The sequence below is a fragment of the Epinephelus lanceolatus genome, chromosome 13, assembly GCF_041903045.1.
Source record: "Epinephelus lanceolatus isolate andai-2023 chromosome 13, ASM4190304v1, whole genome shotgun sequence".
NCBI lineage: Eukaryota > Metazoa > Chordata > Actinopteri > Perciformes > Serranidae > Epinephelus > Epinephelus lanceolatus.
In genome coordinates this window covers 32060798-32079958 of record NC_135746.1, presented here as the reverse complement: position 1 = coordinate 32079958, position 19161 = coordinate 32060798, and the positions used below count along the sequence as shown (strand labels likewise).

The 19161-nt window shown below is 42.1% G+C and overlaps 2 protein-coding genes across 2 annotated transcripts in view; both read left to right on the top strand.

Annotated features, from left to right (window-relative positions):
- The window catches only part of cfap61 (cilia and flagella associated protein 61), a 67298-nt gene extending 48368 nt beyond the window's left edge, over positions 1-18930 (top strand). The window contains exon 26 of the mRNA XM_033647814.2: positions 18805-18930. The gene's annotated coding sequence lies outside the window, so the exon portion shown is untranslated. The remainder of the gene's footprint in view (positions 1-18804) is intronic.
- Positions 1943-4898, top strand: insm1a (insulinoma-associated 1a). Its single transcript, XM_033647813.2, has one exon. The coding sequence runs from the start codon at positions 2222-2224 to the stop codon at positions 3563-3565; it is 1344 nt and encodes a 447-aa protein (XP_033503704.1). The 5' UTR covers positions 1943-2221; the 3' UTR covers positions 3566-4898.
- Positions 18931-19161: the final 231 nt, after the last annotated feature.

Sequence of the window (19161 nt, the reverse complement as noted above, 5' to 3'; positions counted from 1 at the left end):
GCTTTTAAGAGTGTCCTTCAAGATAAATAGACAGTTTATAGTGTTTTAAAGATGGTTTTTAATTTCCTGTGGTATTAGTGTTGATATAATATTCAACACAGTGACTTGTTTCCCTTTATGGTGTTAGGTTCTGGGTGATTAGTCGTATTTTGTTGTGTATATTTTACTTGTTTTAGCTGCACTATATTCCCAACTGGATTTCTTGGTTTTCACAAACAGTTGTCGTATATCAAGCAATATATATGACATATTTTGTTTATGTATTTTTGTCTTTAGTAATCAAATTAAATGTAAAAGTAACATTTTTTTCTTAAAATAGTGGAAAGACTTGCTGCTACACTGAGATTATTTCAACCTGTTTCTAATAAAGATCAACTTGTTTCATGAACTTTTCTATGAATAAGTGTCCTTATCTTGAAGGACAAGACCAAATGAGCCAACTAGAATCAAGAAAAATGACACTTAAGTTAATAAAATTCTTGAAATAATTTGTTTTTTATTAGAAACTGATTGAAACTGACTGGCTAATTGTTGAATCCAAGGACTCACTCATGGATACAGGTATCTGGAAAGATGGAGTAGAATGTTTTTTACTTAAGACAAACAATTTTGAAACGCAAACATATGAAAAATGAAGGGAAATAAGAGTTTTAAGCAGTTATAATGACATAATGGCAGCGCTGGTTTGATAATTGGTCGTATTTCAGCTCTAAGTTAGGACACAAGCTTTCAAAAATGTGACTAAATCCATGAGACTGATCCTGAGCCCAACAGTTAGACATTAACTGAAGCTCGCTGCTCTCCAAACACCCACGCTGATTCCTGCGTGCGCACAAACATTTATTTTATTTTAAACATGTCAGAGCTCGGCACCGACTCCTGTGACATCCCTCACGGCAGAGCACAGACTCATATCCGGCTGACCGGGTCACATCTGACCTGCAGGAATTGGGTTTGGTGTGTTTTAACTGGCAGATAATCTCGGTTTGCCCCATTTGGTGACACAGAAAGAGCGCACTGATTACGCACAGCACGCGCCGACGGTATCTGGGGGCCAGATTGCTTTTGGGGGCCCCCACTTCTTCTTCTCCCTTTTTTTCAACTGTGCAATTTCCTTTTCAATCACGACGGGTCTACAGCTTGCACAAGCGCAGCCATTGTGATGCAAAGCAGGAAACCCTCCTCTCGCTATTAATTATGTATGCGTAAAATGACGGATTCATATGTCCGGAGTTAACTGTCACGCCAGCGCACATGCTGCAGGGCCACGGTGGTTTGAAATGTTTGTTTGTTTGGCTATTTGACTTATGTAGCTGGCAGATTTTAACTCCATTGTTTTGTGCGTAAATGCGCTTTTCAAATCTGGTTTTGGATCTTTAGTTTTCCTGGAAAGTCTTAAATTCTAAAATATGAACACAATATATTGAGTGGTCCTAAAACAGTTCAGTTAAGTGTTATAACTCAGAATGTTGGAGCTGGTTTTGTGCTTTTTCTCCAAAGAAAAATGTGTCTGAAACCCGACCTCATTTTCACTTTCAAATTTCCTTCCGCTGCGGTTTCCGTCTCTGCAACCGAATTTGTTTGCAGTTCTACATTTTCCATTTTCCTGCTGTTGTTATCTTTTCCAATCTCTTCTTGACGTCGTTATGTGGACGGATGTCTCCTTTTCGGACAAATCAGAGTCCCCACCACCCAAAGGAGACACATAAAGCCGAGGCACGTGTAGATTTCTATACAAACTCATCAGACCGTAAAAGCAGGAGGCTCCTGGCGTGTGCCCGGGTCGAGACGAGGAGGAGGAGGAGGGGGAGGAGGAGAGAGTGTGTGTGGGGTGAGTGTGTGTATGGGGGGGGGATGAAATACAATAAAACCCTCAGGTACATCTGCTTTGCAATCTGCAAATCCTCCCTCCATCACCCCCTCCATCAGCCTCTCCATCCTCCCACACCCACTCCCCAAATCCACAGGGGACCTCGGCTCCTTCTGATTGGTCGGGGATGAGTCAACGAGGGGGGACGGGAACAATGTCATCATGTCGCCTTAAAAAGAGTGCAGCTATGTTGTGGTGAAAGCACCTCGGGAGGAGAACAGAGGATCAATAGCAGCAGGAAACAACAACAAAAAGACGCATCAGATGTTTCTGTCCGCCAGCGGCTGAAAGTGGATTTCTTCTCCCCGCAGCAGCGTCCAAAGTGCCTTCAGCTCTCCATCCAGCGCGAACATGCCGAGAGGATTTTTGGTGAAAAGGAACAAGAAAACCAACCCGGTGTCCTACCGGGTCCGCTCCGATGAAGAGGAAGCGGAGCAAACAGCTGCTGATGCGCCGCCGCTGTCCTCCTGCGCACCTCTCGCCTCCTTCCCGGTGCGCGCACAGACGCCGACGCCCACCTGCGGGGCGGTGGCCACGGTTCCGGAGCAGGTCGCCAGACCGGTGCAATTCGGGAACCCGGAGGCTGTGTACCAGGCGCTCTACAGCCCCACCCGCCCTGTCAGCCAGGACCATGACCGCTCCTACTTCGAGAGACGCTTCAACCTCGGATCACCAGTTTCCGCGGAGTCTTTCCCTACACCAGCAGCGCTCCCCGCTTTGGACCACCTCTTCGCCCCGGTGGACCTGAAAATCGGCTCCAGCAACAGCAGCCGCACCGAAACAAGCGCCACATCCACCGCGGCGCTCCCCACCGCTGGGACCAAACGGCCATCCAGCGACACCGAGCGCAAAGGCAAACCGTCATCCAAGAAAACCAAAGCTATCCGGAAACTGCACTTTGAGGATGATGTCACCACATCTCCGGTTCTCGGGCTCAAGATTAAAGAGGCTCCGGTGGACCAGAAGACACCCAAACCGCAGCCACCCGGAGGTGACAACATCCCGATGGGTGAATTCGTGTGTCAGCTGTGCCGGGAGGCGTACGCGGACCCGTTCGCTCTGGCGCAGCACAAGTGCTCCAGGATAGTCCGGGTTGAGTACAGGTGTCCCGAGTGTGACAAGGTGTTCAGCTGCCCGGCTAACCTCGCCTCGCACCGTCGCTGGCACAAACCGAAGCCGCAGAGCGGAGCTCCCGGTGTGCAACATTTGGAGAGCGACAAGGCGGCCGCGTGCGGTAAGACAGCGCCGGAAGAAGCTAAGGATTCTAGTGACAGGGACACACCCAGCCCCGGACCGTCCGAGTCCGGCTCAGATGAAGGACTGTATGATTGTAATCACTGTGGGAAAAAGTTTAAACGCCAAGCGTACCTGCGGAAGCACCTGGTGTCTCAGCACGGCTCCCCAAAACCGGCGGCGGAAGACGAGGACGCGCCGGTGTGCGAGCAGAGCGCGGCGCCGCTGAACCTGAGCTCCTCCACCTGCCACCCGTGTCCGGTCTGCGGGGAGAACTTTTCCAACAGAGGCAGCCAGGAGCGGCACATCCGCCTGCTGCACTCCTCACAAGTGTACCCGTGCAAATACTGCCCCGCCGTCTTTTACAGCTCCCCGGGACTCACCAGACACATCAACAAATGCCACCCGTCCGAGAACCGGCAGGTGATTCTGCTGCAGATGCCGCTCCGCCCCGCCTGCTGATCCGGGGCTGCTTTCACACTGTCAGATAACAACCAAGTCCAGCCTTGTTTCAGAAAGGATTTTAGGGTTACACTGCAAAAATACCAGTTTGTTTTTTAAATGTTGGCTCCTAAAAAGTACTTTTTTAAACCCGTGTGAAAAACATGGCACTTTGGTGAGAAGATGTAACTCTGTTTGACTTTACTGTGATGGGAGTGATTTATTTTCTTGTTTCTTATTTGGTTAAAAAATCACCAAATTCTAAACAGATCTCCTATTTTAACACACTGAACTCCAAATTTCTTAAACACTTCTAAAACAATGTGTCTCATTTTGCCTTATTTGGGGAATTTAATTCAAGTAAATGCACAAATCACATAAGAATACAGAGGAATTTGTCCTTGCATCACCATTTCCTGGCAGCTTTTGAGGTAAAAGAAGAAATGAAAGGGTATTTTTTGCAGTGTGACTCCTACAGTAACTTACATGCACCAATTTGTAGAGGTCAGAGGTCAGCCACTCACCTGCAGCTGGCAGGGATTCAGTGCCTTGCTCAAGGACACTTCAGCAGGTTCTGGGTGTGTGTTTGAACCCTGCCCTATAATGCCCCCCCATCTCTGACGTCATACTCTAAACACTTAAAGGTTAGACTGTTAATTTATTTTTCTAGCATCTCTACACAAGTGCTATTAGCTTCTAGACCTAAGAGAGGGGATGACCTGTAGCTGATAAAAAGCAGAATTCACAGGCCTGAGAAGACCTTATCTCATCACTCTGATTAGCTTTAACATAGCTTGTGGATCTGTGGATCAGTAGCTGTTGCCTGAAAACAAAAAAAGAGAGTAAAACTAGTGTAGCCGGTAATGCCTTTGGATTAGAAACTCCTGCTGTAAAACTGCCTTAAACTGATCTGATTGTCTTTTGATTACTTATTTATCACTGGCTGGGTACGATATGATTATTATTTTTTACAAAGCCTTCTGTATTACCATTATACAGTATATCAGACTCCTTTTCTTCTATTTATTTATGTATTTATTAAATTATTTGTGTAAATTATTGCTCTGTGTGCTCTGTGATCTGTTGCCGTGTTTTTCTTCATGATGTAGCCAAATTTATTTTCTTTAACTTATATGAAAACGGTGAGAGGAGGACGGTGTGTTCAAGTGACATTATAGCAATCAATGAGTTCTATCAGCCGCTCCTGAATAAATAATAATGAATGCAATCATTGATTTCACTTTGTATTTTTGTTTTTTGTTTTTTTGGTTTCTTTGTAACCATTGGCTCTTACACTGCTTTGGATGTTTCTGCAGTATTTTGCTAAATGTCCAAATATAATAAAAACCAAACTGAGAAACAGTTTTTATTCTGTGTGTCTTTTGGGTCGTTTTAATATAAAAATGTATTTGCAGAGGTGCTTTAAAAGATGGATTTTAACCCCAGATCAACACAAATGTTGTGTAAAAAGAACCAAATCTCTTACATGATACAAAACACCTTAATCTTGTACTTGGGTATTTCCACTTTATACCTTAACACAATTCAGAGGGAAATATTGTATGTTCACACAGCTATTGCTAGTTAAGTAAAAGATCTGAGTGCTTCTTCTGCCACTGCATGTTGTAAAGATCTCAGGGTCATTAAATTGCTGAATTCCCACAGATATCACTGAGGACATGACATCAGTGTCCTGAAAGACAGTTATGTCCCTGAAAGCAGCTCATGTGAAGGTATTTGAAGAGATGACGTCACATCTCGACATTTCTGGTGTCGAAATCCAGCAGAGTTTTCATTATTACTGATATCAGTGGGAAAAACAACAAGGTTTTGACACCCAAAATAAATTAGGATAAGTACAATATAACATATTACTTAACATATATATGCCACCAAGTCTTACATCTCAAAATTTCTCACCGTCACTAACAAATGTAATGTTTGTAAAGACGAAGAAAACACAAGAAAAGTTAAGCAATCTAGAGGAAGCTGCAGGGTTCATGTGCTCATCAAACAAATCATATAATTAAGGTAGAAACTAAGAATGTTTAAAAATCTTTAATGTTCATATCCATAAGCCCGAGCTTTCCTAAGATCTCCATCTTTTAAATTATTTATTTTTTAAATTAGTAAATTGCATTGCATTAAGTTTACCGTTAATAAGAACATGTATGTTATACACAGTGGTAGAAGAAGTATTTAGATCCATTACTTACTAATAACAATAGCAATGTCACACTGTAAAAAATACACTCTTATTTGTTAAAGACCTGCATTCAAAATTTTACTCAAGTTAAAAGGCATTCTGGAAAAAACTGTAAACAGAAGAAAACGCTGGAATATATAGAGAGATGTGCCTTCATACAGCAAAGTGGAAAAATTAGATAAAAATATCCAAGATGTAAAGGAATTATGTCACTTTAAAAAAACTGTTACCTGTTTGTGTGTAGCGAGAATTGGAGTTTGATCACGACACACTGTAAGAGTGAGCTGTGTGTGTACCAGAGGTCAGAGGTCACCTGCATCCTTTCTTCTCTTTCTCTTTCAGCTTTTCTATAAAAGATATACGGCTGCTGACGTCACAGATGTTCTCCTGTTCAGCATCGACTTTAGTGTTCATCATGTTCTGCTTAGAATTATTCCCCAAGCTATTTATAGACATTTAGAAAGACTACCTCTACAGTGATGCAAACTGGTCTGGTGTTGGTGCCCACTAATGCCATTTAAGTTGGTTAGGAGAAACAATCAAAATGAAATGGCTACATTCATAAAAAATATGTGACATAGCAACATGTAAAGGAAACTGACACAGCTGTACAGATTGTTATAAGTTGACTTACAAAAATAAGAGCTCTTAAATGTGCGTATTTCTTTGATTGACATGACACGTTAACTAGTCAGACATGTGTTCTCCTTATTGCCACTTGGGCATGTTGAACTTATTAACTTCTTCAGTGAACAAATAACCTTATTAATTGTTCTTTCCAAAAGTCACTTTAAAAATCAATAAAAACTCCACTGACTTTCTTAGTTTTAATCAGTTGTTGATTTATATTGAAAACTACTTCTGATGTCTTAAAATTAGCACTTACATAATAACCAAATGTGCTAGTTAATAATTCCATTTCATCATTTTGTCCTAAATAAATTAATAAGCTTTAAATGGAGTCCCAGTTACAGTGATTTTTAAAAGGCTTTTTACTTTTATTTGTTCCATTTACTGATGCGCCTCACATCTCAAATCAAACCTCACTTTTCATTTGTCTCCCGCATGGTGATCTCTGACTTACAACACCAAAAATGAAGACTTGAATAATTCAAATGCCAACTGTATGAAATAATCCATAAACTGGTTGACAAAATAATCTAAACACAAAGCCTCTTCAGTAGCTATGCATGAGTTTTTGGATCATATCACATGATCTTCATCAGCAGATGGACTTTGTCACTTACCAATGGAAATGTAGATGTTTAAATTTACATTTTCTTCTGAACACTTTCAGGACTCCTTGTTCATAAAGGCTTTAAAATTGAGACTGGAAGTTCATCTGATAAAATAATCTTATCAGAAAAAGAAGAAGCTCCCATGTGTTTTCAACAGCGGTGGAGTTCATGAATGTAGCAGAACAGTCACTGACAGAACAGAAATGTCGATTAAAAACGAACTCACACATTTTATTTTGTCGACTTTCTTGAGAGAAATTGCTGAGAATTTTCACAACATCTGGATGGAAACCTTTTGTCTCACCTCCACCTTAAATCCTCCATCACACCACCACACACACTCTGACCCTTTCTCTGACCCTGTCTCCAGCTTTTACCACACACACTCACTTTCACTACACACACACACATACACGCACACACACACAGCACACACACAGAGGCAGGCCATCAGTCTGCGTCTCCCTCCTTGTGTGGCTCTGACAGGTGTAAGCCAGCTGGGGAGCAGACTGCAGATAAGAGCTACAGATAACACACACACACACATACATACACACTGTCTCTTTAATGGACCACAGCAGCGTTTCCACAGAAATAAAGAGTCTGAACAAAAAGCAGCAGCTGTCGGAGCTGCAGGACTTTAACTGAACATCTGAACATGTTTCACAGCTTCAACAGTAAAAGTAATCGCTTTATTCAATAGTAGACATATTTCCTCTGTTATTTTTTTAAGATGTAGTGAAATGAATTGTGGTGTTCAGACATTCATGTTGCCCCATAAATTCCAAATACTTTGGTAATACTCTGACTTTTCCTCTGGCGCCACCATTAGGATGACATATGACTTTTTTTTATTATTATTAGTTTAGTGAAATATCTCAACTACTACCGAGTGGATCGACTGATGATTGATGAATTTCAGCAACGTTGGTGCTCCGTTAACATCTTCATCTAGTGCCATCATCAGGTCAACATTTCATTATGTCTAATAACTTAATTATGACCAACTACCTGCAGTGGCACCCTCCAATATTTTTACTAGGGGTGGCCAGATTGGGTCACTGAATTTTAACTAATATACTTTGGTTTCTTATATCTAATGTAAACTTAGCACATATAACATTCATTTTGAGTTCACAACAATCATGTTTTAATGTGTAATGTATCTGTATGTGTCAAGTGTTCTTTAAGGACGCATTCACACTGGCACTATTTGGTCCGCTTTAAACGAACCCTGGTCCACTTCCACAGATAGTTTGGTTTTTTGAAGTGGTGTGAACGCTCATTCGAACTCTGGTGCAGACCAAACGAGCGAAGCCTGGTCTGCTTGAAAACTGGGAGTCTCGGTTCACTTGCAAGCGAACCCTGGTGCGGTTTGCTTACAGTGGGAAATGCAAACGGACTATCCAGTGAACCAAAGAGAGGAAGTGACGTAGAGCGCAGTGCATTTTGGGTAGAAAAAAAACAAAGCCAACTGTGCGAACTGGGAGAGGCAGAGGTAAAAAAAAAAGAGAAAAAGTTGGAAAATTTTCTTGTGGAGTAGTGAGGAGGTGCAGGTGCTTACCCCAAGACTGCATAAATTTGGTGTTGCTCCACTGTTTTTGTGGTGACCAAGCTGGATTTCTGTTTTCGGTCCTGGCCAATCGATGAGCCGGGTTTTCGTCTTCCTCATGCTTTTTTCTTCCTGGCCTGTGGTCGTTTTAGGCAATACTGCCCCCAAACGAGCAGCTGTTGTAACTGTGTGATGTTGTCCAGGCGGGTTGGTCTGCTTTAAAAAGTGCAATGTGAAAGTGAACCGAACCAAATGAAGGTGTGAAGTTTTTCGGCATTCACCACCCAATCAAATTGAGTCCCCCGGACTATCCTGGTGTGAATGCATCCTAAACAGACTGATTGTCCTTTTCCTTAAAAAGACAAACATACAGCTTTAATTTGAAGGAGTACATTGATTGTAGGGAACAAAACATTTACTGGGACCAAGGCTTCTGAAGTTTAAGGGAGACTCGTGGACACCCATAGAACCCATTTTCATTCGGATGTCTTGAGGTGAGAGTTCAAGGGAACCCTTTGGAAATGGCAATGCAGTCATTTCCTCGTCAAAATTTGGCCTTACTTTCATGTGCTATTTAGCCCTCTTCACGAAAAGCTATGCCTACATGGTTGGTACCAGTGGATGTAATTTTTTGGTTACAGATATTGTGATAATATCATTATTGTAAATTCTTGTGGTAAAAAATCTGATATTGGGCCAGCCCCAGTCCCAAAACATGGTTGATGGGGTTGAGTTCAGGGCACTGTGCAGACTAGTCAAGTTCTTCCACACCAAACGGGGAAAACCATTTCTTTATGGGAGCATCAGTTCAGATCAGATCAGATCAGCTGTTTTGTATGGCAATGGCAGATATTTAGTTTGGGTGACCTGTTGCTCATTTGTAGAGGAAGTGCAGATCTGCCTCCAGTCCAAGCCCTGTCCTTAAAAGGAGACAACAGAGCTTGTGAAATTAAACTCCTTTAAATTTTGCTTTATTAGGTTGAATCGATGCTGGGATAGAAAGGAGAAATAGATTATCTATGCAAAACTGTTATGGATGATTCCTCTAACGTCTCCTTGTGTCACAGATGTGGTCAGTCAGTGTTAAAGTGTTTCTGTTGGTGGTGGCTTTGTTCTTTGTGCTGTTGTTGTGTGTTTTCTTCACTTGTTATCGGACATGAAAGCGACACGATGTGATTCAATTTGTCTGGTTTAATCAGACATCACTGCTGTCTAATGCTGTTAGCCCAGGACAGGGAGTAATGTTACACCCTGCGTGTGTGAGTGTGTGTGTCTACGTACATATAAGGGATAAACAGCATCATTTGTGGACTTTAAGGCTTCTATTTTTGTATTTTATTGTTACTCTGATGAAAAGTCCAACAAAACAAGTAGTGTTATTGCTCATGTTTCACACCATTGAGACCACTTTTCCCATCAGCCCCACTGCTTTTAGGCCATCTATTTATCAGCTCATGTGTTACAAATCCATCCGTCCATCCATCCATCCACCCAGTATTCCATCCCACTTGTAGTGACTTTTAACATAACAAAATGTTTGAACAACATCATAACTGCATGTGTATATTTATATTTACCCTGTGTTTAGATAAGAATAGAATAAACAAAGAAAACTACATTATGGCTCCAACACTAGTAATTGTCCATTCATCCATTATCACAATCAGCTACCCAGTTAGTGTAAATTCATCCATCCATCATAAATCAGACCACCAGTCTCTAAATTTATTATCCATCCATTAATCAATCCATCTATCTACTGTTCCATCCATCAAACCACATGAAAATACATTAATCCACACATCCAACTAAATACCTAACCTTCCATCCATCCATCTATCCATCCATACATACATACATACAAACATAAATACATACATAGATACATACATTTCTTCACCACATCCACCAGGAGCACTGTCCAATGTGTGAAAACATCTAAAAAGAGACAAATGGTTTAAGTTGAAATCTGTCAATCACACATGGAGACAATACTCAACCTACTGACCAATGTAAACTTTGTTTGGACTATTGTGATGATAGAATTGTCTTACAGGCAGATTATTCAAACATATAACACAGAGCATCAAGACACAAAATGGTTTTCTATATCAGAACATCTATTTCTATTTCAAATGCCTTTTCTTTTTCTCTCAATGTCAGTTTTTGTTCAGAGAACATACATTCCTGATGAGTAGGTGGTAAATTACATCACAGCAGCTCCCTACTGTCCTCTCTCACCTCACCTTGCATCTTTTGACCTCCTCCTCCTCCTCCCCATCCTCCTCCGCTCTGCCTTCCATCATGGCCTCTCTCTCTCTCTCTCTCTCTCTCTCTCAGCTGCTGCAGCCCTGCACGCGTCTCCTCTTATCTCCAACACACTCAAACAAAAGAGACAAAAAAAAGAAAGAAAGAAAAAGGCAGGAGGAGACAGAGTAAACACCAGCCTCGCTGCCTCACCGCCTCTCTGCGTAGGCCGAGGTAAGTCAAACAAACCTCGGGGCATTTTCCAGGCTGGCAGGTGTTGGTGTCAGAGGCAGGCGAGCTTGGCATCGAGAGTCAACAAGTGGAACAAGCGAACACAAACACAGGAACAGTGTGTTTTAAGTGCAGATTAAGCTTTGGCTGTTGCTACTTGTAGAGTGTTTGTGACTTTTGTTCACTCAACATGTGGGTGATGAAGTTAAAGTGGTAAATCCTCATGTTTGTTAAATACACTGTAGTGTTTCTGCACCGCATGTCCAACAGGCCCCCTGTCAATCACAACCGAGTGGGCCACACATTTCCTTTCAGTTTTTGCTACATGGGTGCTTTGGTTATTAAATTCTTTGTTCTCAGGTTCTCTCCAACAATGAAGTGAAATACTGTGGTAGACTGGTGCACAGTAGTCATAAAATAAGTAAACTGTCAACAGGATAAACATATTAAAAGTAAACTGCAGTGTGTGCAGGTACTGTAGGGAACAATGACCAGAGAAAAAAACATGATGCTAATTGCAAGATAAATTGGTCAATTCTATTGGGCACAACTGTGAAGAGTTTTTGTCCTGTCTGTTGCACGGTTACTGTTATTGGTCGTTTTATACCATCGTTGACTAGTGACTCCTCCTTCCCTTTTAGCAGCTGGTTGGAGCCAAGTTTTCAGGGAAAATGACTTGGCTAAAAACTGCAAGCTTTACTGTATGTTACAGGCCACATTTTGGCCCTTGTTGTGGTTCAAAAAGTAACATTCATAGAAAAGTTTGGTCTTATTTTTAACCAAATTAAATCCATATTCGATATGTTATAATCCACCAAAATGAAATATGATGTGACATTAAATAAATCTTCATTTTTGTTATCTTCGCTGCTATCTTGACTGGGCATGTAGTTAAATGTTTTGATTTGTTGTTTTCAGTAATATAAGTAGCTCTATACTTTTGTTATACTGTTTACAGACGATGCATTATTGTGCACTTATAAATACATATAGAATTATATAAATACAACTACAAAAATAGTCTTTCAGCATTGTCTGCTTTTCTCTGTCTTTTATCAGTTTTCCTTAGTTTTTTAGTGCATATAGTTTTTTCTAAGGAAAAGTGACCTCCAAATATTTGTTCTCCACAAATTTACAAGTGTAGTCATGTCATATGTATGTAGCTTATAATATGTTCTCCTGTTTCAATGACACAATCCTTTTGCAACTTGAGAGTGTGTTGAGAAGGCGATGCGTATCAACAAGTGTAGATTGTGAAACTGATTATAAAGGTTAAACTGCTAAAGTGCTGTGTATTGTCTAGAATGAGTGAATCCTCAACAGTGCTACAGTACGTACAAAGATTCAATAGTAGGCCTAGGTAAGGACAAAGTTAGAGGCAGCTCATGAAAATCATACAGAGGTATTCACCAGAGACTCCATTCATGCTGGACCTTTCAAGCAGCTTTTATGTGATGTATAAGTGTTAATTTAATTGACAGTTTCTGTAGGAATACAGTATGTGTTCCTACTATGAAAAGTCTGCACTTAAAGCATTTTTCCCCCCAGTAGCACCTGTTCTGTCTGCACAAAAGCTCAAGAGATTATCAATAACATAAATTAAAGCTTGTCATATAAATCCAGCCTGTTTGGACCTGTGACATCATGTCCAAGGTCAGTGTCTGCAGCTGACTGCTGATCAGCTTTACAGAGCAGGATACAGCTGGCTGTGATACCCATCTCCCCTCTGATTAGCAGAGCTCAAGTAAAACCTTAATCGCCTTGTTGACTTGAAAGGATCTCAAAGTGGGAAAGCTAATTAACTCTACCAGCAGCACAGAGGCGGAGAGGAGTTCCAGCAGTAGAGCTGCTGTTATTGAGATATACTCTTCTCTGTTTCTAGTGTCAAAAATTCTGCAAGAAATATATTTTGTAGTGTTTTGTCTTCTTCAGACACACAAAACATAGTGTTTGATTTATTCTAATGGTTTTCTTTGGCTAGATCTGGCAAATGTCCGTGCTTGCATGCATCTACTATATCTGCAAAAGGAACAGTTTTTTCTTTCTAAACACATACACACAGGTATATTTATTTGTCTGCCTGAGATTGCCACAGCATGGTTTAGTTTATTTGCTTTGAGTTCTCTGAGGAACGAGATACTTCCTACATACACTGAACCACAGAAAAGCTACCATCCTAAACTTTTTGCACCACAAGGTCATATTTAAAAAGACTGAGCACACCAGCAGCACTGTGATTCTGTATGAGTGAAGCACCAGCAGCTGTTTAAAGCATGCATGCTTATAAACAATATATGAAAGATGAAAACAGATGGACAGTAACATGAACAAATATTGCGATCCAACACTGCCTCTAAATGCATGTTTATAAGGGTTGCCATTTCCAGCTCTGACCCATATACAGTCTCTCTCTGTCACGTTTTAATTCCTTGCCAGAAGTTTCAAGGAATGCCACCACACCTCATCGGGACCTGTTGTTCAAGGTTTGAAAATATCCGTTTCTTTCTCTTTCTGCCCCTGTTCTGCTCAGTATGTTCTTGGCACAAAGACAGTGTTTATACTATGCCACATGGATAATAGCAATCAGACACAAAACAGGCAAAATTGCATTCAGCTGCAGAACCTTATGGTAGTGTATGTGCTGTAATATCAAAATCATTAAAACAGGACACATAGATTTTTGTGAATGTGCCCCTCACTACATTACACTCTGCACGTTGAGTATCATAGCAAAGACTTCAGGTTGAAATAACCTCCATGAGCTCCTTACTGGCTTCGCTGAGGCATCTTTTGTCCCTGCAAACCTCAAACATTTTAATGTGAGTTACTGCATAAAGTCATTTGTTATTGGGTTTATACTGGGTTAGCACTGACAGGTTTCAGATTCTGGGGAAGCTGTGGTAGAAATTGGTGAGCAGCTCTTTGCATCTGCTGTGGTTGAAAGCACACGTCTGTTCTGTAATTTCTAAAATCCTGCAAAACATCAGTGTGTTCTGTAAGCTTTTGTTCAGTGCGTTGAGGTAATGGGTGGGGCAGGAGAGGGGGGTGATGTGTGTGTGTGTGTGTGTGTGTGTGTGTGTGTGTTTGGTAGGGGGATGCAGCTGATTTGAGGGCCCTGGCAAACACAAAGGGGCCAGGACCTCCTCCACACATGTCCCACACAATGCCCCGGTCCTAATGCTTGTAAATCTATTCACACATCCAGAGGCCAAAGATAATAACAAGCTGTTCAGAATGAATTTCTAATGAGCAAACTGAAGCCTGTCTCTCTCTGTCTGCAGAAATTGTGCTTCACAGTCAGCCGTGAAACAAACGCCTGTTTAGCATCAATGCAGAGATGTGTACATGTGAACCAATAGCGTTGGATTAACAAAGGACAGACGGACAGCCTGCCTATAAAGGAATCTAAGAAATGAACACAGATGTAATTTAATTTAAAACATTTAGTTGATCTTCTACACAAAGAGAAACTTAATGAGTGCAAACTGCACTCATAGAAATTGCTGTTAAAAATGTGGACTGCAGTCATCAAAGTTCTAACAGCACTCAGGTTTGAATATTAATTTAAAATCTTAAAGTTGTAGATGTTAGTGCTGGTTGATTCGGCATCACCCACAGTTGCTGTAGCAACAGCAAGTGTTAGTTCAATACTACAGCAAACACTTGTTGAACAGGCGAATCAGTTTACAGCACAACCAAACAAACATATTGTTTTAATAAAAAAGTCAGTCAGTGACACATACTGTACTATGCATTTCCCTGTGGCTTCTTCACCGCCCTAAAAGCCGCCCTGTGTTTTGCCAGCTTTCAATTCGAAGCAGCAGTAGCAGAAAATGTTGTAAGCTTTAGCAGTAACTTAACGCAGCTCTGGTATGGCTGTAAACATTTAAGCTGATATCAGTTGGATAAAATGACACACACTAATGTTGATTACATGCTGTAATGTTTCCTGTGAATCCTGTTTGTGTAGTTACTTGTACATGCTACATAGTGAGGACCAAAACTATTTGAGCAACAGAGTGAGGACATCTTGGAAAGTGAGGACAGTTTGGCTGGTCGTCACTTCTTCAAAGGCCTGTTTGACGGTTAAGACTTAGTTTTAAGGTTCAGGTTAGGGTTAGGGTGAGGGTTGGGGTTAAGCATATAGTTGTGATGGTTAAGGTTAGGTTAAGGGGCTAGGGAATGCATTATGTTGACGAGGGTCCTCACAAAGATAGAAGTACAAGAATGCGTGTGTAGGCAACCCGAATTAAAAAAAAAAAGGAACAGCGGACTTATCACCAACAATACAAAACTAGAGAGGTCATTTAATGTTAATACATTAAACAGCTACTGCAGAACCAAAGGGCAGCCCTTAGTAGTTTGTAAAGCTTTTAACTTTAAGCCTCAATTCTATATTCCTCACCACTGTGATGAAATCATATGCAATTTTTGATACAACACCTATTCAGTGTATTCTGTAATTACTTCATTGTTAGTGGTGGGGTCCTCCGTCCCTCTTGGGATTTAAATTGCCACCTACGCACATGAGATTCACAGGAAATGAAGCCACATGTAATTCAGTCTTGCTGCGTTCAGGGACCATGTTGGGGGCTCTGGTTCAGATTTTGGCTGTGAAGGTGTTTGAGTCCCTCAGCAGCTGCAGAAAGGTCATCAGAGGTCGCAGCAGCTCGTCTCCTTACCGCTGCAGGAAGCGGGAGCATAATTATGTAAATGAATTATTATAATATAATGTCATTATGCCTTTTATTGCAGAATTACTTTCACCATAACTGCCTTAATGTTAGAATATTACTATCTGTTTGGCAAAATAAAAGGTTGACCCTGTGTGTGTGTGTGTGTGTGTGTGTGTGTGTGTGTGTGTGTGTGTGTGTGTGTTCGGTTCAAACCCCTCCACTTGTCTCATTCAGTCTTAACCTCCTGATGACTGCAGCTAATGAAAAGCCTGCAGAGAGGAAGGAGGTGTGTGTGTGTGTGTGTGTGTGTGTGTGTGTGTGTGTGTGTGTCAGGGGGAGAGCTGCTGCCTATTCTTGTCCCTGGATGGGGCAGGGCAGGGGACCGGTTGCCAGGGCCGACGTTGACTCCTGGGCCCCTGGCTGACAGCGGCAGGCTGTTGGGTTGAGCAGGCCGTCTGGCGAGCAGGCGCGGCCCTCCTCTGAGCTGGCACGCGCCGGCGCAGCAGCAGCAGCCCAGCCGAGGGCATGACGAATCACTGAAAGAAACCTCCACAAGGCCGCGCAGAGCAACACCTGAGCCATTGGGCTGAGGGAGCGGTCGGGGGTGGAGGGAGGGGTCCAGTGGTCCTGGAAAAAAAGCAGACAGGAAGAAACTTAAAAACCAATGCCCCAATTATTCTCTTTAAATCATCCCTTTAAAGGATAATTTGAATTAATCACAATTTGGGGGCTTATTTTCTGGTTTGTGAGTACAGACGAACTATCTGTTATGCCTCATGGCACAGGAAACACAAATGCATTATGTACAGTAGGTCAAAGCTAAACCGAATGTCAGTCTGTAAACTGTGATAGACATATACAACCAACAGTTCGGTCATAAATTAATTGTTTGCCTTCATTTTTCTCTTCCAAAGTTAGTTTGACATTGGTTTACAAACTGACTGCATTCTTAGATCTCAGCTGCCTGTTGAACTTCTTTATAGTGATGTTACCATGACTGCATCCATACAGCTGTGGGTCATGGTGACACCAGGCTAAGCAAGGAAACCCAGCTGTCTTTCTTCCTAGACACTTCCTCCAGCTCTTCTTGGGGAATCCTGAGGCGTTCCCAGGCCAGATGGGATTTGTGATCTCTCCAGTGCATTCTGGTCGCTCCTATCAGTTTAATGTGGCTGGAATACCTCCACAGGGAGGTGTTCAGTATGCATCAGATATATGGTTCACTTTAAATGGTTAAAGGAACCACCACGTAAAGGAGCAGTGTTTCTATTGTAGGTTCCATCCAGAAGTTTAAGGTGGCTGTGGAAAGTTCGTAAACAGCGGCTGTGGTCAATCGGAATTTATGACCACCACAATAAAATATGATGTTTACCTTAACTCAGGGGTGTCCAAACTTATTTTGGATGGGGGTCAGATTGGATGATGTGATGTGTCCATGGTGATGTGGGGCGCAGATGATGATCACCGCTCTTTGCTGCATGTTAAGGCACATCTCTCCCACTGCTGAGGAGGCAGAAGGAAACACTGCCAACCAAGTTGCCTTGTAGCCCCTCTGTCTGTCTCTTGTTTCTGTCCCTCTCTTGAGTGCGCTCTCTCTTTCCCCTGGTTCTCCACTATTGCTCCATCGTTCTGTCACTCTCCCTCTCAGCCCCCCCTTTCCTGCTTCATTCAGCCCATTAAAACTCCTGCCATTTACGCGTGTGAACTGCCAGTTTCATAAAAACAAACATAAAAAACCCACTGTTAAATTGATGAGAGCCTGACCCACTTCAAGCCCAGGGGCCAAAATGAGAAATTACAGCCCAGCCCAGTCCGAACCTGGCAAGATGGGTCAGGCCCTGTCAGGCTCAGGCAGAGAATCAGAGTTCTGGTTCTGCCATCATGAGGTGAATGGAAAAATGCAAAGTGTTCTTGCTTGATTACCCAGTATTCTGCAGTGTGCCACATGTAGTTTGTTTTGAACAACAAGCTGCGGGCCGTTTAAAATCGTTTCCTGGGCCGCAATTGGCCCCTGGGCCACACTTTGGACACACCTGCCTCAATTTTTCACATTTGAAAATTTTCAGAGCATTTTTGTTGTAACTCTTGCAGCCTAACCCACTCCTCTTAAATTATATGACTGAATACACTGGAACCAGTGGAAGAAAACATACTACAGCATACAAACAGCTTTCTTACTACACTGCTCCTCTGCATGCTGCAATGGATCCCAGTGGCAGCTTCAGTCCTAATCAAGACACTGGTAATCGCCCACTGGGAATGACTCAGGCCCATCCTACATCCAGGACATGGTCAAACCATACACCCCAGCCCATTCACTAAGCTCTGCTTCATCCTCAATATGAAGGGGGCCTGGCTTCCATTCAACAAAGTGTCAACTGCTTGCTGTCCTGGTTACCAGTGGTGTAACAAACTTCTCTTTGCATCAGGACAGCAGAAACTCTACGCATCTTCAGACTGAAGATGTGCTAAAGATAAAAAAATAAACTAACTCTCAATCTCATGTTCCTCAATGCAACACTTGAACTAGTTCAGCAATGTACTTGCTTGATTAATTCCTGCATTCTTAAGGGTTGTACCCTCATGGTTTGATGCACTTACTGTAAGTCTCTTTGGATAAAATCATCAGCTAAATAAATGTAATGTAAATGTCTGTCCTGTTGAGTTTGATCTTGGCAGCCTCAGGCAGCTTCAGGGTGAACTGGGGGTCATAACGGAGCATCGCCAGTTCAGCTGCTATAGCAACCAACATCATCATCATCATCACAACAGCACACATTTTGACAATTTACAATATCACAACATTTTATGACAATTATATAAAAAGCCTAAATGAGGACTTTACAAACTGCCATTTTCAGAAAATTGACTCCCACTCAGAACAAAATGATTGCTGGCAATAAACCGAAACACATCATTGGTTTGCTTTTTATGTCATGAGTCATCCTGAGGTCTGTTGGACAAAAAAGAGCTCAATTTTCAATACTGAACCATCTGTGCTTTAAAAAAACAGCAGATAAACTTCAATTAGCTAAATATTTTTTCCCTACATGCCTGCATGCAACTGCAGTAATTGAAATGAAACTAACCTGTGTCCTTGATCTCCATAGAAACGGAGCTTTTCACAGAAATGAGCCACTGATGGACGAGCAACCGGTGAGTGACATGGACTCAGGAGGAGCAAGGAGACCTGAGTATTGATCCCAGACAGACCACATCTGTTTGGGGTTCTAGCTGCTCAGAGAGTGGTTGAAGGAGCGACCTTGTGAGGGTTTGTTTATATTTTCACAGTCATATCTGAGGCTACATAAAACATCCCACTGTCCCTGCTGTAGTGTCCTTGAGCAAGGTGCCGGACCTCCATCTGCTCAGACGGCTGTCCCTGACCTCTGATCCCTCTGCAGAAATGAGTGGAGCTATGTTTGTCTCATGGCATCTGTTACAGTGAGTCATGTATGATGGAAACA

Bases quoted from the DNA above. Each gene is read 5' to 3' on its own strand.
- insm1a (XM_033647813.2), top strand. From the start codon at position 2,222: ATGCCGAGAGGATTTTTGGTGAAAAGGAACAAGAAAACCAACCCGGTG.